A 22,381-nucleotide genomic window follows, 5' to 3' on the forward strand; every position below is an offset into this window, starting at 1 on the left:
TTTTCTTTAATCCAAAGGAAATGTTTCTGTTGAGAAGAACAATTTTTATGCTGTCTGATCCTTGTACATCATAACAAGCTGCTCCTATAGAATATTCTTAAGAGTACGCTAAGGGAAATATGTCATTTTGAGTTCCTCTGTTCCTTTGAAGGTAAATCAAATATTCAGCTTACTCATCCCATTGTTGATTGTGCTTTCTATAGAGTAGAGTGTCCAAGGCAACAGCATTGACATCCAGAGCTCCTGGGGAAGGCCACTGATTGGTGAGGTGAGTAGTTAATTCTTGTCTTGATCTCAAGTCATTATTCTTTAGCACAGTCCTGCGAATACAGAAAAGAGTAAATCTCAGTAAATCTACTAAGTGCCCAAGTCAATGTTCTACTTCAAAAAAGTGACAGAATGCAGTTTTCAGAAGCAACCTAATAACAGAAAAAGATGAAATAATACTCTTCCTGCAAAAGTGTTAAAAAAAAGTAGCGTTTTAAAAATGCCTTCTGCCAGCAATATTACCATCAACAGACCAACTATTTCCCCCTCATGGCAGGGTGGCTGGAGCCAGATGATCATTAAGGTCTCTCCACCCCAGCCATTCTATGGTTCTATTTTGCAGACCAACTATCAGAACTTTGTGTCCCAGTTTTTAGGGCATCTGAAATGTGATCTGCTTCCTCTCCACTCCCAAGCAAATATTTCTGCAGAATGAACTGAAAAGCAGACACGTTCACATCATTACAAGCTTCCAGGTAACATAGAGTTATTCTGCTCTGTACCACCATACAGCTCTTGGTAAACTTCATTTCTGAATTAGTCAACACTGTTAACAGAAGTACCTTACAATTCGTATCTCTTATTCTCATGAAGCAGATCTGTTTCCTAAAGTTCTGGAAACAAGGAATGCTAACATTGGAAATCATCTGCTAAAATCACACAGAAATAGGGAAGTACACAGTTCTTCAGACTTCAAGGCAACGCCAGCCTTTTTCCAGTAGTATAAGGCAACCTCCAAGCTATGCTTGTGTTGAAGCATAACTTCAGAAACGAAAGTAATATTGCTTTTTTACCCATAAATCACCAGGCAACAGTACAACGCTGCTTAACACCAAGTTTGAGTTTCTCCACACCTAAAGTACAAAACTGATGTTACAGTTATCTCCACACCGAACACACTCAGTTGAAAGCCAAACACAGCGCTGTATCTGAAATACACAGCACCTTGAAGAACTACTGATGGTATGCATACATTTAATAAATTAATGAGTATTACTACCAGTAATTTATTTTTACAATGCAACTTTTACTCTTGGGATATCTGAACTGTTTATAGATGTGAATCTCAATCAGCAAAGGGCACATAATCCTACCCAAAGAGCCAAATTCCCCTAAGAACAAGGTAAGGCAATACTAACTTCATCAAGCAATCTTTAGTAACTGAGTTTGAAAAAGGAGGCAGATAGAATTTTTCAAGAGGTGTTCAAGCAAGAAAGCAACACTATTTTCAGCAATTTTTTCTTAAGATCATGAATTCCCTCAGCTTTCACTCAACTAAACATCTTTTCTTCCCTGGCATATCCCTCACATTCTGCTGTGTAAGGTGTATATAGGAAGAGACACTTCTGTGGCCTGCAGCTCTCCATAATTTCAAGTGTCCTGTATGCTACTTACTTCTGCGGGGTTTCTCCCTAATCCCATTAGGTACCTGGAGTTAAATGCGATTGTTAAAGGTTTGTCGATATGAGGAAAGCAAACCAAATGATGATAAGGTTAGCTAGCAGGGCTGTTTGACCTCCCCACCCAGAAGGACTTGCATGCTTTCAGTGGAAGACACCCAGTTGATTGTGTTAGCAACTACAAGCACAGTAACCAACAAAATACACAAACCCATCCACACACCACATGCATTTGTGGATTCCCATCTGGGCAACTCTTCTATGTTATTACCACACAACTGAGCAGCAGTGTTAAGTTCTGAATAAATAAACATGCTGAGAAAGGAGAACAAAATGCACATGTGCAGACAAGTCGGTAATAGGGGAGCTTCTGTATTTCACACGGGTTTCTATATTGGGGCTTCTCCCACAAACCTTCATGCTACAGTAATTTCATCCTTTCTGCAACTTCAGGCAGAAGTTTGGATACAGAAGCAACTCTTCTCACATTATATCATATGTAAAAATAATTTTGAATCTACAAAATCAGCCTTAACACAGCATCTAGCTTTTACAAAAAAGCAATACAGACAATAAGAGGTAAGAGGAAGTATTCATAGCAGGCGCTGGTAGTTCCCAACCATTCTTTCAACCTTCTCAGTTAATTTTGTTTTAATCTGTTTTCTCACTGCTGTTTTCAAAGCATCATAAGATTTAGCTCAGCAAAGACCTGTTAAGAGCACAGCCCGCAAGAAGCTGTTCTCTGAAGATAAACAAAGGCACCTTCAATTTACACATATGAACCTGTCTACTAAGAGCCAAAGCATTAAACTGCACAGTTTACATCGTCCTAAAGCTTAGTCATCATGACATACCACACAGGCTTTCAAAAAGGAGAAGAAATGGAGACAAAACTGTTTACCACACAAGTTAAAAAGGAAGGAAACAGGATCAAGTTTTAGTGGAAACAAGCATGCGAGTGTCACAGTCAAAGGGAAAAACGTGCTCCCCTAGCCTGCATCTCGGCCACATGAGCCACTCTGGAAGAGGCCTCATACGACAAGTCATTCTGCACAGAGCACTTCAAATCTGTAGCAAAGGGGCAACCGAAGTTCAGTGATTCAATATCTAATATTCTGTATAGAATGCTAGTGAAAGCAGGTGTGCAGTAAAAGATGCTGAACTGGGACAGTCTACCTACAAGCAACTGTTATCCCGACACCTCTGCTGCACAGAATGAAGCAGGGGCAAGAAGCACCAGCTGAAAACCAGAGTGACTGGAATGCCTGCAGACCAGGAAAGCAAGTTCCCAAGCAGAGGTTTTATAGGAGATATGTCATAACTCGTAACATCACTTACATGGAACAAAATCCATAAAATACTGTAAGAATTATAATGATGACTGAACTATACCATTCTAATTTTAAACAAAATTCAGTCAAACAGAATTCGATCAAATACTGTTCTATTGTTAGTGACTGTTGCTGGGATGATTTACGACATGGTTTGGATAAGATATGATATTCAAACAGTACAAGTACATACATTCAAGAAAGGGGAAGAGGAAAAGTATAAGGAAACAAAATGGTTTAAAAGATATTAAAAAAAGAAGGGAATATCATCAGTTCTTAGTGAAGACAAGCAAACAAGCATATACAACAAGTTGGTAAGTCCCTTTTCTCCAGACTGGAAACTGAAAAACTGAAAGCCAGAAAATAGTTTAGAACAATGGTTTCTAAATACAGTCATCTCAGTCAGGAAGTTGGTCCAGTGCATGTTCATCAGAGAACACACAATTCCGTTTGAATGAAAGAAAGGCAGCATGGGAAATATGGCCAACAGAGCATCCTGGAGTAACACGGTGAGACCATGAGTGCAGAAGGTCTTACGAAGAGTAGGAGAGAACGTGTGAGAATTTATTAAGAAAGCAGAGGGCTTAAACTGATTTATGATACATCAGCTAGTTTGGACATGAGAAGATTCTTGTCTGTGAACTTATCTGCCCCCATCCACTAACTGGCATCTTCTCTACATGCAATCATTTCCACCCCTTCACAATCGTATCTGCAAAAAACAGAAGATGATCTCTTTTGCAATCTCCAGAAATGAAATAATTGTTTTTCTCCTGTTCGCAACATTTGCTCTAAGCAATCTTCCTTTCAACAAATATTTTGTTAAGATAACTTGATATTGTGTTTGTTTTCGTAGTTTTCAGAAACTTAAACAAAGAAAAAGGCAGAGAGAGAACGTTTCTAATGCTCACTGAAACTCTTATGGGTACTTAATAAAGGAGAAACATCTATATGTGCTTTTGACTTTCTCTCCTTAAATTGTGTATTTCAGAAGAGAAAAGCAATCGGTGAAATCTTCCAATGAACATCTCCACTAGTGGAGGTAGGTGTCCATGTGGGTCTGGAACGTCTCCAGAGAAGGAGACTCCACCACCTCTCTGTGCAGCTGTGCCACTGCTCCGTCACTGCACTGGGAAGAAGTTCCCACACACATTTGTGCAGAACTTCCTGTGCTTCAGTTTGTGGCCATTTCCCTTCGTCCTGTCACCACACACTGCTGAGAAGAGTCCAGCCTCGTCCCTTTGCCTCCCGCTCCTGAGATATTTATAGACATTGATCAGATCCCCTCTGAGTCTTCTTTTCTCAAGGCTGAACGGATCCAGGTATCTCAGCCTCTCCTCATAAGGGAGGTGTTCCACGCTCTTTATCATCTTTGTAGACCTCCACTGGACTCTTTCAAGGAGATCCTGGTCTTTTTTGTACCGGGGAGCCCAGAACTGGACACAATCCTCCAGATGAGGCCTCACCAGGGCACAGTAGAGGGGGAGGATCACCTCCCTCGACCTGCTGGCCACAGTCTTTTTAATGCACCCCAGGACCCCATTGGCCTTCTCATATTTAAAAAAATATTTAATTTGTAAGGTAAAGGCACATACAGTTCTGCTTGCACTAACATTGCTTTTGGCAGCTCCTTCTCAAATAGACATGAAATTACTCCCCTGACTTAACACATCTAACACCTCTGCAACTTGAAACAAGACCTGATCTGACTTGTTCATTCATAGTGGGGAGATGAGAACAAAACCCACACATGGGGTTCCTGCACGCAAAATATAAAGGACAGAAAGAAACCAAAGGTAAACCCCTTTTTATATCCTGTAACCATATTACCTCTTGGAATTTAAAAACAAATAAAATAAGAAATAATCTCAAGTGTAAATCAAGGTAATAGAGAAAATTCTCATCTTGGTCACCACCTAAAATTCTTGACTCATCTCAGTGAGATTTGCCGTGGATCATCAAATTCAGATTCACATCACTGGAAATGTATCAAATAGATTTATTTATTAAATAGATTTTTTTGTTTGTTTATAAACAAGAAGTCAGATCTGTTTCCAATTATACCTAAGAAAAACCAGTAATTTCTTACCTGCAAGTTTAATTTCTCCAAATCCAGAAAATGCCAGTCCAGTTGGCAATTTGCCCTCCTACCAGCAGATGAAGACAGGAAATAAACGAAACAGACTAATTCCCTAAGAAAGGGAATTATATCAGATGAATGCTCCAGTTCAAGAACTACCTGAGTAGTGAAAAGTAAAAGTGAAAATAAAAGCTTAAAAAATAAAAGCATTTGAATACGAAAGAACAAGCTTTAAAACTTTTATTTAGGACAGGAAACATGGAATGCAAACTCAAATTGATAGCATACATGAACACAACTAAAATCTGTAAGAGCAGCTCTAAAATAAAAGGGAACTCTCAAGCTGTCAGTACTGCAGCACGACAGCGAGATGTCTGGACTGGTATATCATTGGACTTTGAGAAATTAGATCAGCAGGTATGAAAACGAGTTACTTACCAGTGGGCTTTGATGCTGCAATATATCACCTCTCTTAGGTGTGTGCCCTGTGCACAGACACAGTACTCCCCAAATCTGATCCCAGAGCAGCTAGTTCCCAGCAGACTTTCTAACGGCAGCCGCTGCAGTGGAAAAAAAAGCAGGCACGTCCTACCAACACCAGTTCTCTTTCTGCTTCTGACTGGCCAATGGATCTTTGTGTGATAACACCAACAGCTTGGTTCTTGACCTCTAACCTAATTTCAGTGTACAAACATCATCTGGAATGGATCAGAACACGTGATGGTGCCTCAGTTTGAGGCTGCTCATAGAAATACCACGGCAGCACGTGGTGGACACCTCTTCCTGTCCTTGCACAAATAACCAAGGCTGACTCCTTTGGAGAACAGGCACAGTCCAGCCAGCTTCCCCATGTTTTAGGTATTGACTGAAAGCAAAAACATACTGAACTTATTAGCAACCAAACTATTGAAAAAAGTGTTTGGGAGCTTTTACTTCTATTCTTCAACTATCAGCTCGTTCCTCTGCTGGGAAATAGAGGACTCCTAGAAAAACAGCTATTTTTTTTTTTTGACAGATTATCAAATTTGCTTTTAGTAAATAACCTCTCAAATGGAGCCAGCTGTTCAATGAACTGTAGGGATATATTTTTCCACATCTGTTACATAAAGACAAACTACCCATCCACAGATGAATTCCTTTTAAAAAGAAATAATATGTGAACATTGACTTACTTTCAAGGCACATATATTTTTAAACAGAATAAAATAATAACAACAAAAAACAGCATGATCTTCCCCTGGTAGGTAGCTGAATGGCTACCAGACTACAAAAAAAACCAATGAAACAACAGCATGATGGAGCTTCAAAGCCCAACACAGTTACAGAATGATAAGAATGCAAGTTTAAAATCTGATGCAAGGAGAAATGGAAGAATAACCAGCCAAGCCACAGTCACACACAGAGAAGTAGAAATGGGAAAGAAAAAAAAAGTGGTAAATAATCTTCTGCAGGTATTACTTGGCTTATAACTTAAATAACAACAACTTCATCATGTAGCATTTACACAAGAAAATCTCCCTGTCACACAGAGCTTAAGCACACCCACTTGCCGTCCAAATGGAGTCATCAGGCAACAAATGCTGCTGTACTTTCTTCATTATGACTTCAGATTTTTGGTTTTCAGGTACTGTTCTTCAACAAACACAAAAACTGTGTATACTTTTATTTTGTTTTTACAGTCTTTTTAATTGGGTATTGAACTTCATGCAGAGCATTTTATGCGTTAGAACAGCGTAAAGATAAATTAGAACTGATGAAGAAAAGTTACGTGCAAGCAGTGTAAAATATAACTTTTTCTATCAGTATTTAGAAGCAAACCTGTAGGAAATGAAGCAAGAAAAAATGGAATCTGAGAAGCAAATCGTAATTCAAGATTATTTACCTAAATGGGTAAAGCACAGAGATCAAATTCAGTCTCTATTATCGTGCTTAAGGACTAACGATTACACATCACAATTGGTTTAGCCTGTTCTTAGCCGATGCCATCGATTCTGCCTGTGCACACTGTGAGTATCAGTTATCCCAACCCTTTTACAAAATCAAAGGCTCAGGTTCACCTACTCCAAGGAGATATCCAAACTCTCGTCTGGAGTTATATTTGGAACAGAATTAAAACATGAAAATATTGATATTTCTTGTACAGGTCCTTCTGTAGCATTACCTGCTGTAGTTCAGGTAACATTAACAAAGGGAAAAAAAAATCCACAATCCACACAATGAGCTCTCCTACCAAAAATACAGACCCTTAGCAAAAGAACTGCCCTGAGACCCCATGAGGTTCGATGTTTTTCCTTATTAGTTTGGAACTCAGAATCCTACACTGGATCATAGTTCTGGAATTGGGAAGGTGTGAAGTGCTGATGTTCTGCCAACTTAAAGCTTCCCTGCCGTGCCACTTTAATTACAGTGCCTTTACTAATGAACTGCAGCAATGGGAGGAAAGAGGAAGAAAGCCACTATGAAAACAGATCTTAGTATTCCTCATTAGAGATTCGGAGAAGGGGAAGACAGGGACACAAGCACAGCAATAAGCATGCAGAGTCCTCAAAGGAAAGTTCCTAGATTCTCTAAATCTCTTAAGAAAAAATCAAGATTAAAAACCAAGAAAACAATAAAAATAGCTGCCAAAGAAAAAAAGGAAGGACTTCTTATATATTTTTCACTTTGCAATCAGCCAGCTTTTGCTACAGATAAGCCAACAAAACTTTACGATACCAATAACATAAAAAGCCTTTAACTTTTTGTGTTTTTTAGCACAAACCTTTTCAAACCTAAAAGTTCAGAATCAGATATTAAAACATGAAGATGTAAGAATAAGTTCTGTAACTTCCTGAGTTGCTATTAACTCCTGGCTTCCTGCTGCCCAAGAGCCCCACGCGATCCCTGTGGGTGCTAAGAATAGCACATCCTCTGTCCTCTGAGGCCTGGCAGTGATTTTCTGTTTAATTCTGCATACTTCCTCTTGTTCTGTCTCACTCCCTATGCTGTGAATTGCAGGAGTCTGCCCGTGCACCACACCCAGCTGACCTTTTCCTGCGTACAATTTCAAGCCAAAAGGAAACTCCCTAACTTCTGATTCCCACCTCGCTCCAAACAGGACCTGCTCCCTGCCCACACCTTTGTAAAACAGAGCAGGGTTACAGTAATGCACCAAGCTTCAAAACAAAGAAGAATTCCACAAAACCAAAATAAAACACACTGCATAAGTAAGAGTTATATCATCTGTTGAAATACGCAATATTTTTTTTACAAGCTTTGTTTCAAAAATGTTATTAAAAAAAGTACAAGTTGGATAAACAAGGATCTGAAAAAAGGTTTGAGAAGTGATGCTGCAAACTTGTGGGAGACAAACATACAGGATGCACTACGAGCAGAAGTGGATAACGTGAATCGTGGTTTGACAGTAAGGATTCAGGGAAGCTTTAAAAGCAAAGGATTAGCACTCAACTTCGACATTCTAGAGAAGAAATTCAGCAAGAAGATCAAACATTCAATTCTAACCTCCCAGTTCCCTTCTGTGAGAAAATAAAGCAGCTATAACGAATTGGATTTCCTGCACTTAGGGAGCTGAGCAAATCGGTTTCTCAAAAAGGAGAAAAGCTTTACAAGAGGACTGCCTGAGAACGAAGGCAGGAGTCCTAAAGAAGCGGTCTGACTTTCCTATTTCTCCAGAAGATTTAGCTCTCGAGAGAGGATTACAAAGCCAGGCAAGGCATATTTTAAGTTCTACACACAAGGAGAGACAAGCCACAGGTTAAATTTCCAAGCCTTTGCTCAGATTCTTCTGCTTCTTTTTCCTTGGACAAGCTTCTCTCTGCTTCAGTCTTGACAGCGGAGGTGTAAAGCCCACGTTTCTACAGCTTCATGCCTTCACGTGTGACCCTCCCCCTCCCTGCCCTGGGACAAATACTTGTGGCAGCTCTCCTGATGCTCTCCAGCACAAACAATGTTGACCAACTAATAAAAAGCACAGACACAACTGTCATAGGCAACTTTTTAACTAAACGGGGCATTAACCACCTGTAGAAATGGATCAGAGTATTCTACAAGTGAATGCCTGGAAAACAGTGAAGTGGTTGGCTGTGTACCACAGATCATCTGCTGTAATTAAAGGCTATCACTGTGGCAAATAGCCTTGGAGGACTGCAACTAAACACTGGATCTTTACGTAGATACTTATGCTATCATCCAGATAGGAAGTGCATTGCTGGATCTATCAGACAAGTCCATTGAAATATTACAAATGGAGTACAAACATCTGGGCCTCGAAACACTGAATCACTCGGAAGTAACAGACAGAAAAATTAAACACACCTAACTTTAAGATCTGCTGAAGCATATAATTATATAGACATGTTTAGTACAATACAAGATGTGAGTGATCCTAGAATTTAAGTCTTATTTGTGCCATAAGCAAAGACAGATCTCCAATCACCACAAAAATGTTTCCTTGAGTTTCCTTCCCTCCACAAAGCACTGGAATGAGACAGCGACATAGGAAGAAACAGCAGGTGGAGATAAACAGAGCGCCTTAAAAAGTAACTGTGAAAACTGAGAAATATATTTCCAACACATGATAAATTAACAAACACTGAAAGGGGTCTTACACCAGGCACAGCAGCCTGAACACCTGACAAACCTATTACAAGGAAATCCACGTATGTAAACTTTACACAAATCGCTCTTGCCATTGCAGTAAAAATCACAGTAGAAAAAAAAGAAACACATCCTTCCAAACATTTTAAGTTGAGGTTTTTACCTTTGTATATAATGCTTTCTGTTTTCCCTAGGATTTTATTTTAAAGGATTGTCTTTGTTAAAGTGATTAGCTTTTATAACGTCGGTGAGTCACTCTCCAGGAGATGAGTCACTATTCAGTAAATCAATGGAATCCCTTTTGTAATTACATATCAATGCTTAACACATAAATGTCAACTTCAGATACAGAATCTCAGCTTAAACCTATAAAGTAGCACAGATCAGCTGAGAAGTCCTGCTGTAGATACAGGTAGCATGTAAGCTAAAAGAAAGACCAAGAATCACTTGAGGTGAAAAAGAAAGAGCGTATTAAAGTCAGATAAAGTTTTAAGGCAAAGTTGTGTGCAAACAGTTCCAGAATTGCCCGGACAGTCCTCTGACTGATGGGATGTGCAGTCCAAACAAGTCTGGAGATCACTGCTCCAAGATGCATCCAAGACTTCTTTGCAGAAAATCAGAGGATGAAGAAATGGCCTCCTTTGCAACTCTGAATACTCCAGGACTCAATTCCTTTTTGATTCAATCTCTCTCCCATTGCATTTTGAATGTTAGAAAAATAAAAAGGTTTTCTTCAGTTAGACACTCCATTGATCACAGGCTTCTCTTGGCTGTCATCCTGTGAGTTATTACTTTTAAGCACTGGCTTTAAGAACTGCTCCACCTCAATTGTGAAAAAAGACTACTTTTAATAGAAGACCAGAGCCAAAAGGGCTGAACTCTAATGCTGAGCTGCCAGAAGTCCCAGGTAACGGGAGACTGGGGTGGTTCCAAAACGGTGTAAGCAATCACCGCGTGCACACTGTACTGCTCAATGGGCCACTAAACAAACAGCAAAACAGCCCAGCAGTATGATGCACAAGTATAGACTGCAACACCAACTCAGGCACTAAGAGGCAAGTTGGGTCACAAGTACAACCAAATTAAGCTCTACCAAATCCCAAACCACAGCTAGAAATGCTCCGAGTAGTATTTATACTGACCATTGTGTATCTTCAAAATCTTACTTGTCCTGTGCTTTGGAAACATTTAGAAGTAACAATCATAATATTAATCTCTCTCACTGAAACAACAAACATTTCTCAATAAAGCAAACGGGAGCCAGAATACACCTCACTGCCCGTATTGCAATTGACAATCACTTGGCAATCTCTTTTCGTCTGCAGAGAGTGTGGTGAAAGATGAAGCTGTTCTTGATCAGCTGCACATTTGTTTAAACAAGTCTGACTGACAATCAGGTGGCCAAATGCAGCTCTACTCTCCTAACACAATTTGCCATCAGACAACTGCCAGCAAAAGGAGATATTCAATCCCCAGATGGCTGGGCTTATTATTAAGAAATCCAGTTAAGCTGAGACACGCATTTATGTTTTTTTCTCCCAGGAGTAACAAATAAGACAAATTTTCAGCTTCACCGTTTTCCAAAAATCAGCACTCATGAGATTCATCGAGTGACTTTTCACTAGATTAAATTTGTTTATTGTAGTTTGAATACTCAACCTTCTGAGTCAAAGTTAATGCTCTACAATTTTCAGTATTCTTAATTTTTTCATAGTGGCTGTTAAGACAGAAATGATTTCTAAGTTGCTTCAGACACCCCTTCCTGTATTTATTCCACAGTTTCCCTTATTAAAGATAACAATGGAAGAGTTTTTCTGTAGAAATCTAGTTTATAAGCTGAGGTCTTTTTCACCACCAGTGTCATCTCATTTCCAGGTCAGCAACAATAAGAGCATACATTGCCAAGAAAGTCCCCTGTTCCTTTTATTTTTCAGAAGCAGACAAACTCAGATGCTGCCCAGATCCATTCATCTGTTGAGAACATATGTAAAACATTTTGACTTGCATGCCTTTAAATACTAGTTTGGAAATATCAATAAATCCTCAAAAAAAATCGGAAGTAGTAGAACTTTGCACCTTAACAGCCAGTGGAATACAACAGCAACAATTAAAAAGAAAATACAGAATGTTTATTTACAGTAGTTTCCATTACACAGAAAATGATCCTAAATCAGATCTCGAAGTGTTTTACCAACATTAACGTTATATGCCTGACAGAATTACAATCCCAAACTTGCTCTTAGCTGCTGCTAAAGAATCCAGAGACTACAGAACACATTCATGACTTCAGAAGGCTACAAATGGTAGGAGAGCTAAAGACCAGGTATGAAATTCCATCTGCACTGTCCCACAACAGCCAGACCATAAAAAGCAATTGGCTGAAACTCATGTGTCAGTCCAGTTACAGCAGTGATAGAACATATTCTGCTGCAAGTCCAGTGCTTCATCCTTTGTTGAGAACGGAATAAAATAAGCATTAAGCAAACAAAATTCAAGTATAGAAGAACAATTAAAAGATATTAATTAGGCCTGTTGTTCACCATTAGAAACCTGCTAGTGTTCCTTCCCTTTCCTCTCCCATGTGAGGAACCATCAGCTCCTAACACAGTTCAAGAAGGGTTCATCTGACAGATACTCAGAGCTCACAGTGATAGCAATGCAAACTTATACCTCCTTCCTCAGGCATCTAGTGTAGTCCACGCTCCTGACTGCAGTGTCTCAAAACAGCTATACAACAACACCCTGTCAAGGTACAACAGAAGCTGCTCCACAATTTCAGCCTTTACACACAGAAGCCAACAACCAAAATTAAAGCCCAAAGACTGAGATCTTTACAACAGTCCAATTGCATACAGCCCAGCTACAAAGGAACGTTCCAGATTTCCAATTAGAGTGGGTTTAAAAGACCTCACTTCTCACTCCAGTAACACTCCTGCACGATGCTCAAAAATACCTCTTTCGACCTGCCTGAGTACACCACGAGTGGTAAGCTCTATCAGGAGTTTAGAACCAAACTCTAGAAGTATCTCTCTGAAGTGGATATGCAACCAGAAAAAAAAAAAGTGCAACTCACAAAAAAAAAAAAAAAGATATTCTCTTTGACTTTGAAAATAACATAAATACAGTGCAAACACTGAGCTCCTGAGGATCTTTGCAGAACCATTCCAAGCACTGGCAATCAAATGATTTACTGCAAGAAGGGGTTTGGAGAAACTGCACTTTACTGCATAGAACAGACCCTTTTGTGAGGCAACAGGCAGAAGGAACCTACATATTCCTAAGCCATCTTTCTATTCTCCCCATTCTGCATTTGAAAGGACACATCTCACTTAAATTTTACTTCAGAGCTCCAATACATAACAATTATCCCACATCTAACATAAACTGATTTCTCTTGTATTTCTCATGACCAGAGCATGACAATTACTGTAGTGTATACTCCAGCAGTCTTGTGGCACATCATCTCCTCAAAATGAGTTTTCCACCCAGCTGGATCTTTAAACAACACCAGGGAGCATAGATGGAGAAGGATGGTACCTCCCTGCATACCAGACAGGGCTGTGAGGCCAAACCACCTAACGACTGTAAGACACTTGAACACTTACCACATTGAGTCACCTTCACTATTAAAAACTGTAAGCCTTGTCCTGTTATTTGAGTCTTTTGCATTGCATTAAACACTGTTCCGTCCATCAGAGTATTTTTAGGATTACTAGATGAACTACTGTGTGCAAGACCCGCTCAGATAAAACAGAACCTACGTAAAGAAAGTAAGTAGTTCTTTGCTGTCTCCTGCTTCCCTGTTCCCTGCTTAACTTTTTAAAACCAGTATTCAAAGGGAAGTTATTTCTAATAATGTCAAAATAAGAGTAGCCTTAAAGCCAATAGTAATAAAATATAAACAAGTTTTTAGAAAAATGCGTCAAAAATGTAAGAAAGTTTTCTGTGAATCTGAAATCAATGAGAGTATATAGTTCAGTGTTATTCAGACTTGCACAAACATTTTTTCAAGGGAAGCGTTTCTGAATATAAGACTTGCCAGAAAAAAAAAAAAAAGCTGAAATACATTAATTTCTTTAAGGAGTTTGACTCACTTCCACAGGATCAGAAGTTCTTCATATTGTGCAGTTAAATAAGTTAAATAAACTTAGTAACACTGCTTTCACAATGTTTCTCCATTATACTAACTTACAACTGGTCTTGCAGTTCCATAATGATATATTCCAGCTGTTCCTTCTCCATTTTATGGGCTAGATCCATATCTTCAATTCTTTGTAAGAGCAGTTTATTCTGTGAGACAGATTCAGATAGCTGGTTTTCTCTGAGTCGTACCAATTCTTCAAGGTAACCCTGGAAACAGAAGTGTTAGAAAGCTTTAAAGTGTGCAATCAGAAAAGTTTTCCTTATGCACATTCATGTTTTTCTGGTTTAAAATAAATAAATAGAACTTCATACATTTTACTCTGATCAGTAGATCAACTTAACATTAGTAAGAAGTTACTTAATCAGTACTGAGAAAAATCAAGTTCTTATCTGCATTCCAAGACTAGGAATGGTGGGTGAATCAGTGAGACAGTAATGCCACACACGTGAAACATTAACTCAGTTTTAAAAAGCACAGAGCAGTCACTAGCATAAGGAATTTATCAGGACTCAACCAAAAAAAAAAAAATCAGAAAAAAAAGGAAGAATATATCTAAGTGTGATCTGTATACCTGAACAGATAATGAAAGAGATCCAGAATTATTATTATTACAGAAAATCTAGTTGCTTTGAAAGATGCCTTCTTGGGATAGAAAGCTGCAATAGCACACTGCATGTTAAAATAACACACAAGAAAGCATAAGGTAGGAAAACTGGCAAAGGTCACTTCTAGTAATATTAGACATGTATAGGTGGAACATACATTTGTATCAGTTTTCAGCTGATAATACAAAAGATCAGGGCAGTCCTAATCATACTACAAATAAGTAGTGCTTTCATAAGTGTAAGTTCCCTGCCTCGCAGAAACATCAAACAAACATTTAATGAAGATTTTAGATGCGAAGCATCAGTAACACAATAATATTAATAGCAAATACCTCCACCAGTATTGACATGAGATACATCATCCCACCAGTGAAAGTATTTAAAACATCAGTATAAACAGTACAAAGAATTTGAGCTTAAACAGCTTGTACCATGCATAGAATCACAGAATGGCCTGGGTTGAAAAGGACCTCCAAGATCACCCAGTTTCAACCCCCTGCCATGGGCAGCTGCCAACCATTAGAGCAGGCTGCCCAGAGCACACCCAGCCTTGCCCCGAATGCCTCCAGGGATGGGGCATCCACACCCTCCCTGGGCAACCTGTTCCAGTGCATCACCACCCTCTGAGTGAAAAGCTTCCTCCTAGCATCTAACCTCCATCTCCTGCCTTAGTTTAAACCCATTCCCCCTTGTCCTATCACTATCAACCCATGTAAACAATTGTTCCTCCTCCTGTTTATATGCTCCCTTCAAGAACTGGAAGGCCACAGTGAGGTCTCCTCAGTCTTCTCCAAGCTAAACAAGCCCAGTTCCCACAGCCTTTCCTCACAGAGAGGTGCTCCAGCCTTCTGATCACTTCAGTGACCCCCCCTCTGGATTCAGTCCAAGAGCTCTGTGTCTTTCTTCTGCTGGGGGCCCTAGGCCTGGATGCAGTCCTCCAGATGGGGCCTCACAGGAGGTGAGGGGAACTATTGCCTCCCTCTCCTTGCTGACCACTCCTTTTTTAATGCAGTCCAGGATACAGTTGGCCCTCTGGGCTGCAAGCAGGCACTGCTGAATCATGTCCAGCCTTTTGTCCACAAGGACCCCCAAGTCCTTCTCCATAGGGCTGCTCTCCAGGAGTTCTTTCCCCATCTGTATGAATATCTGGGATGAATCCAAAATAAGGAAGGGATAACTTCCATATAATTAACAAATGCGTAAACCATGACTCGTTAATCTGGACAAAAGACAACCTAGAAAAGACAAACTCATCCTATTTCCAGGATGGATATGGAGAGGGCAGGAAGGAACTGTTCATTTTTTAAAATACAAGAGCTAGACACCACGAAATGAAGCTACTGAGAGCCAAATTCAGAAGATGTAAAAGGAGATGGCTTCTCACAGAACAGATGGTACACATGCAGAGCACCTTGCCAGAAGAAAAATGAAAGTTTTAGTGCTAAAATCTTGCATGGTATAAGGGGATATTTGATACATCTTAGGCTACTAAACAAACCATATCAGCTTCAGAAAGTTCTTGAACTGATACAGGTTGGCCAAGAGAGTATTACAGGAATATAAGTGCACATGTGTTTTTCTTTGTTTTTATTCTTGCCTCTGCATCTACTTTGGGCCAGCACCCAAGATAGGACAGCAGGGCAGACAGATCCTTGGTCTAAACCAGCACAGCACTTTTGATCCGATAAAGCAATGCTATGATTTACCTTGCTAAAATAGTGCCTGCTCCTATCCTACTTCTCATGCTCAGAAGATACAGATTCAAACCAGTTTGATGTTTTAGCCTGGAAACACAGCCAAAATGCTGTCTTAAATATATTCCTAAGCCTCATGGACTGTTGGGGTGGGGAGATAAAGATTTTCAGTTTCGTTTACGTGTTTAAATTTGTTTGGATGGAACATTCTGGTTTACAAATGGCTGTTACCAGTTGTTTGGTGACCAGATTGGCTCCACCTCCCCCACACAAAACTCATCTTTTACCTTCTGTTCCAATGCAAGCCGATGCTTCTGTTCTACCCTTTTGCATTTGTAGTACCAACTGTTTTCATCCATGACAGGAGGGCCAACGTCCTCTGGAGTGCTGCCTTCACTGCCACTACTGCCCAGTGTCCTTAGCTCTTCTTCATCACTGCTGATGCTGTCAGAACTGAAGAATCGTACTTATTAGCCAAGTGAAAAACCTATGTTAAAATGCAAATTCAACTTGAAATTAAAATGCTTTAGTTCCCAGAGATATCTGAAGTTTTGTAAACCACTAACAGTGGGAATAAAATCAGCAAACACAACTCTTGTTTCAGCTTTTATTTGTCAAGTCACCTGAACACTTCACAGAAGTGTACTTAGTTAAGTCTCATAGTGGTGTCTTAGCTAAGGCACACAAACGTATGCCAGATGTTCTCCTGGAACACAAAGGATTAATATAATACAATATGCTAAGGAAGTGATGACAATCTTTTCTTTGTGATTTCAGGGCAAACAGTAGTACCTGAACAGAAACAGTGCTGAATGCTAAAAATGCAGAAAATAAAGAGATTATGTTAAATCATGATGAATTTAAATGAGATTTGTGGTTACTGTGAAGACCATGTGCCAGTTATTTCACAGAACACTAGCATATCCCTAGGATAGCATGCAGATTCAGTGTTAAAATATCTCCCTATCATCCAGAATCAACATGTGCCATAAAATTCAGACATCTGTCTCAAAGATGAGCATTTAAATTTATCCCAATACCAGCTCAAAACCTTCCATAATAAAGATGCTTCTCAGTACATTAACAGTATTTACTGGATTTTTTTTAAGTAGTCGAATTCCTTCTACCCAAAAATCTTAAGACTTCATAGGATATTGATATTTTATCAAATTATTTATTCTATAGAAACACAGAAGTTACTCACTCTTTAGTTGCATTTTGGAGATTTATTTTTTTCCAAAGTAAATGAATGTACAGGTTTATATTTAGATAGGAATAGGATTTTGAATGTGAAATGAAAATCACGAGGACCAGTACGACATAAAACTTTCACTTTGTTATCCCCAAAAACATTGTAAAGATGAGGAGTACCTTTCAGTGAACTTCAGGTAGGGTGTGTAATCTATGACAGCTGGAAAGCTGCCATCCAATTTCTCACCTTTCAGACAAAAACTGATAAAACAGAGAAACAGTGGTAAGATGATATCAAGAAAATTATATAACAATAGAAGTTGAATCTTACCAATGTGTGTGATTTACGTTTTTATTTCTAAAGGCTTATAGCATTCAACAGTGAAATCCTACCCAGTCAAAATAGATTCTTAAATGCTAACAAAAAAAACCAACAAAAAAAAATCCCACAGAATTAGGAAATAAATTAGGAAAAGCAGCACAGACACTGATTTTTAAAGACTTACTTTAATTCTAGAAGTACAGGTAGATTGCAAGGGAATAACAGTATAAGGAAAGTTAGCTGAAACTATAGAAGAGCTGTGGATCAGTTTGAAATTGTCAGCATTTAAGTTCAATTAAAGTCTCTGCAGAATGCTTACATAACCATTCTGCTATTTTTAAGTAAAAAGTTAGTTCTCAAAAATAGTTCAGACTGCCTCCTTTCAATTACTTTCTGGTGTTGGGCTGCTGTAAGATAATGAACAGTAATGGAACTAACATTCACTAAATGTTCTTGAACTTCTGCTGCTTTATAAAGCTCTCATACACACTGTATTCTTTTTGTACTCGCTCCAGAAGACTGTATCTGAATCACATTTTCTTATCATAGAAGTGATAAAATTAATTACGGTCTCACAAAGAAGAAATGCCTCCCTTCTCCCAGCTTTTTCTAACTTCATTCTAAAGTGCCATTTTTGACAGCACAGTCACTTTAGTGGTATCTAAGCAGAGCCTACAAAAATAAAAGATGAGAAAAACAAAACAAAAAACAAAACCATCCCCCAAACTCATACTTATTTGATGTATATCCACAGTTCTGCATTGCTGCGGAAAAAAAACCTAATTCTGTTCTCATCTGGGTTTCCCCAGTTCTACTCTCAAGGTGTTTTTTTTACAGCTCACTGAACCACAGAATGGTTTGGGTTGGAAGGGACTCTGGGTATTAGCTAGTTCAAAGCTTCTGCCATAGGGAGGTACGTGGTTTCACTGGATCAGGCCACCCAAAGTCCCATTCACTGTCTGCAACTACAGCTTCTCTGGGCAACCTGTTCCTATGCCCCACAGCCCAGTTCCACACAGATAAACCAGTCAACATTTGTGAGAGTGTTTGAATTGAAAAAAAACTATCTCAAATATAGATAAAAATAGCACAGAACAGCTACAGAGTCTCAGCCATTTAAGCCACAATACTGTGAATAACATGTGACATCATAAAAATGCTCCCGTAGGTCCACGCTCTTGCTTTTCCCTGAAAATTTCTTGGTCCTCAAGAGCTGCAATGACAAAAATCTAAATGCCTCCAATGGGAACAAGTCATTACTCTGAATTAAGAGAGACCTACTAAATGTGCTCATACTAGAAATGAAAGGGTAAAGGAAGATCTCATGCACTCAAAAACTAAAATCTCATACAGATACTATGTACCACTGAGGCTCATGGGAGCCAAACCAAGTCAATTCATTACAAGTAATTACATCTAAATCAGATTTACATAATGCTGATCCCCTCTTGCTACACTTCTTATTCATATATAGCCATCCTCTTTCCAAGTATAGTGCTATAGAAGCGTTTTCATTTCACAGAGTGTAAAACTTAAAGTAATGAAATCTGGTAAGACTGGAATTAGCTGTATGCAAAGCTGGCTCCCTTACCGTACCACAGCATATTTCTGTTCCCCCACAACATATGGTGGTCATGCAGTCAATCCAATCTAATGACTAAATGCTGGCAACAGAAACTACCCTGCTTTTCAAAACACACACCCCATTTTAGTTTTGTTCTGCAGGTTTTTGTTGCTCTTTTTAAACCCCCAATCAGACACCTTTCCCCTCCTTACAATGGTATTGCCTCTTATCTGTATCCAGTATGAGCTCACTCAGCCAGTAAGGCCGTGCCCCTCACACCTTCCATCCTCTTTCTATTCTACAGACAGCTGGAGTAAAGGCTCACTGTCACCAGAAAGGATTACTCAATCTCTTTTTTTTCTCCTTCTCTACATCAAGCTTTAGGGCCCCTTACACCTTCTGCAATTGCACTTCTGATTGCTTTCAGGATTTTGAAAGAAATACCATCTAATCATTCTGTGTGAAGTACTGCATAACTCTGCTCTTATCCAGAAGAGCCATCCACGATCTCTTTCTCCTTCCTCCTCAGCTTTGCCTCTCAAACTTATCAGCTGAACTTATCAATGTTTTCCATAGCACTTAAGAACTTTCTGGGAGCATTCTATTAAGACGCATGCAAATACAATACCTGAAATCAATTGCATTGAGTCCCAACAGCATACCAGCAAGCATATTTGCTTCTTCACCAAGAACAATTGCTCCATCCTCATAAAATCTCCTTCAAGAAAAAAGAACGTTACCTCCATTAACACCACTTTGTTTCAAATAATGATTGTTTTCATGATTAACAGAAAATTGAGAAATCCAGTTTAAATACAAACAACCCATGGGAACCCTAGGGACACTCATATTTCATTTCAAATAAAGCAAACCAATAGACTACACAGTGCAGAACACTGTAATCCAACAGTTCAGAGAGAAGAAGAATTTATGATGTTAGCCCTAAGAAACAATAGAAGAGGATGGACAAAATGCAAAGAAAATGAAAATACCTTACTTTATTGTTGAAAGGAAGAAATTACTTTGTGTACATTTAAAAAGATAATTATTCTACGATAACAGGAAAAAAAAACAACAACAAAAAGCTCTAGTTATGCTACCTTCCTCCTCCCAGCTACCACAGAAGCTACTTCCAGGCAGACGTGTCCCACGCACAGGACAGGTAAACAGGGCCTGCCACTGCCACGTATGGTTTTGTGGTAAGTATTTGTGAGCAAGTAAAAAAGAGTAAATGCAGTCTGTTTGGCAAAGTGAAAGCACTGAGATGATTCAGAGAGATTTCAAGTTGGCTGTATGGCAAACAGCCAGAAAAGGTATTTTGGGGCATGGCACCTAAGATTGTCCGGACTCGCTAATAAATGAACGCTGCCATAAGCACACACTTCTAACACTCCTCTACACTATGGAAACAAGATGTCCAAGACTTTAGAGGCTCCACAGTGGAAGCAAGAAATCTGTGAGACTTCTGGGATGATAACTTTCATCTGAGGACTAGCATCCCTGTGATGTACAGACTCAGCTCCCAAATCCTTGACTTCAGCCAAGATAACAGAAGGCTAAACCAGCAGCCAATCAAGGCAGAACACTGAGCTAGATGGTCTTCAAAATAAGTCTATTAGCAAACTAGAAACAATGCTCCAGTACAAGTAAACCTTCTAACTGTTCCTTCTAAAATCACTGTCAGGTGATATAAAGATATCTTATTCTACGTACATACATGAAACACATGCAAAGTTATAAATATAACCATTAAATACACACATGCATAAGCACAAGACATTAAAAACGTAAATTAATTTTGCAAAGAACCACCATAAATTAATTAACAAATAAATAAAATTCAGGCCACTTAACAAGTATCTGAAACACCACATGGGAAAGAGAATGAGTCTGTTATTGTTGGTGGATCTAATCCCACAGTGCCAAGATTTAAAAGTATTAACTATTAACTCTAATAAACGTATTTTAAATATTACTTCAAAACAAAAGTTGTACATATTATATTTGCAGCACAAGAAATGGATTCCAAACTCTATAGCACTGAAAGAAAATCTGAACATAAGACATCAAATACTTTAATTTGAAACTGCTAATAAAATAAGACTGCTGTTATCTTCTAGCAAACAAACTGCACTATCAAGCAGGTACAGATGTACTACTTAATTAATTACCCTCCTCTTTCTCCTCATCTACCCCACAAAAACCCAAGTGACTCTTCTGTTTGAGGCAACATAAGTACTTTTTTTTTTTTAAACCAGAAATCTTTTATTTATCTCCTTCTTGTCTACTGCAAACACAAGCAAATCTGGATGAAATGAAGATGATAGGACTGGAAATTTCAATGAAACAATAAGTTTACCAAACTACGTTTCAAAGTCATCTTAACATTGAAAAAAATAAACTGAGATCTGTGGAAAAATATTTTAAACAGAAATAATATTGCAAATGAACAGAAGTTCTTACAGAGAACACTAATTCTTTTCACTGTATCTAAGCTATTTGAGTTCAACATAAGGTTCTCCAAATCATGCAGACTCAGATGTTTTCATTCTCAAATCAATAAAATGTCCCTGTTACAGGATGAAACATTATACAATAAATTGATATACTACCTAGAACCAGACCAAAATGGTGAAAATAATTTCTATCACAAAGCACATTCTTGTCTGAAACAGCTTTTATTATCAAGTGGTACAACAGAAACCTGCTACAGGTTTTCCAAATTACATCAAGAATTCCAGCTATGCCCGACCACTACTTCTGTTCTGTATTTCTCAAAAGCTTCCTGGAATTCCCTTTCTTCTTTCTCCAAGAGAAGTTCCTGGAAGTCTAAAAAAATGTATTATTAATACATTGAGTATTTCTGAGATCAATATTTAATTTTGAAATGAACATAAAAGCTTCAAGTGCAAGGACCTGCAGCAGAGACAGGGCAATCTGAAACACCAGTACAGACTGGGGGAAGCGGATTGAGAGGTGAATGGATGAAAACCTTAATGTGAGCTAGCAACATACACCTGAAGTTCAGAAATCCAAAGGTACCCTGGGCTGCATCAGAAGAAGAGTGACTGTGAGGGTCCGGGAGGCGATGCCTCCTTTCTGACTGCTGTGAGAGCCCACCTGGCATCCAGCATGGCATCCAGCATTGAGGTCTCCAGCACAAGAGAAACACAGACCTGTTAGAACG

At 38.9% G+C, this 22,381-nt stretch overlaps 1 protein-coding gene across 1 annotated transcript in view; it reads right to left on the bottom strand.

Annotated features, from left to right (window-relative positions):
* RUNDC3B (RUN domain containing 3B) overlaps nucleotides 1–22,381 on the bottom strand; it is a 40,200-nt gene that overhangs the window by 3,897 nt on the left and 13,922 nt on the right. The window contains exons 5-9 of the mRNA XM_065731300.1: nucleotides 19,823–19,912; nucleotides 17,489–17,569; nucleotides 16,405–16,570; nucleotides 13,867–14,024; nucleotides 174–320 (exon numbers count right to left, since the gene is read on the bottom strand). Of these exons, the coding sequence (XP_065587372.1) occupies nucleotides 174–320; nucleotides 13,867–14,024; nucleotides 16,405–16,570; nucleotides 17,489–17,569; nucleotides 19,823–19,912 (642 nt within the window). The remainder of the gene's footprint in view (nucleotides 1–173; nucleotides 321–13,866; nucleotides 14,025–16,404; nucleotides 16,571–17,488; nucleotides 17,570–19,822; nucleotides 19,913–22,381) is intronic.

The sequence above is a fragment of the Cyrtonyx montezumae genome, unplaced genomic scaffold (assembly GCF_038088225.1).
Source record: "Cyrtonyx montezumae isolate F1298 unplaced genomic scaffold, pur_monq_1.0 scaffold_14, whole genome shotgun sequence".
Lineage (NCBI taxonomy): Eukaryota > Metazoa > Chordata > Aves > Galliformes > Odontophoridae > Cyrtonyx > Cyrtonyx montezumae.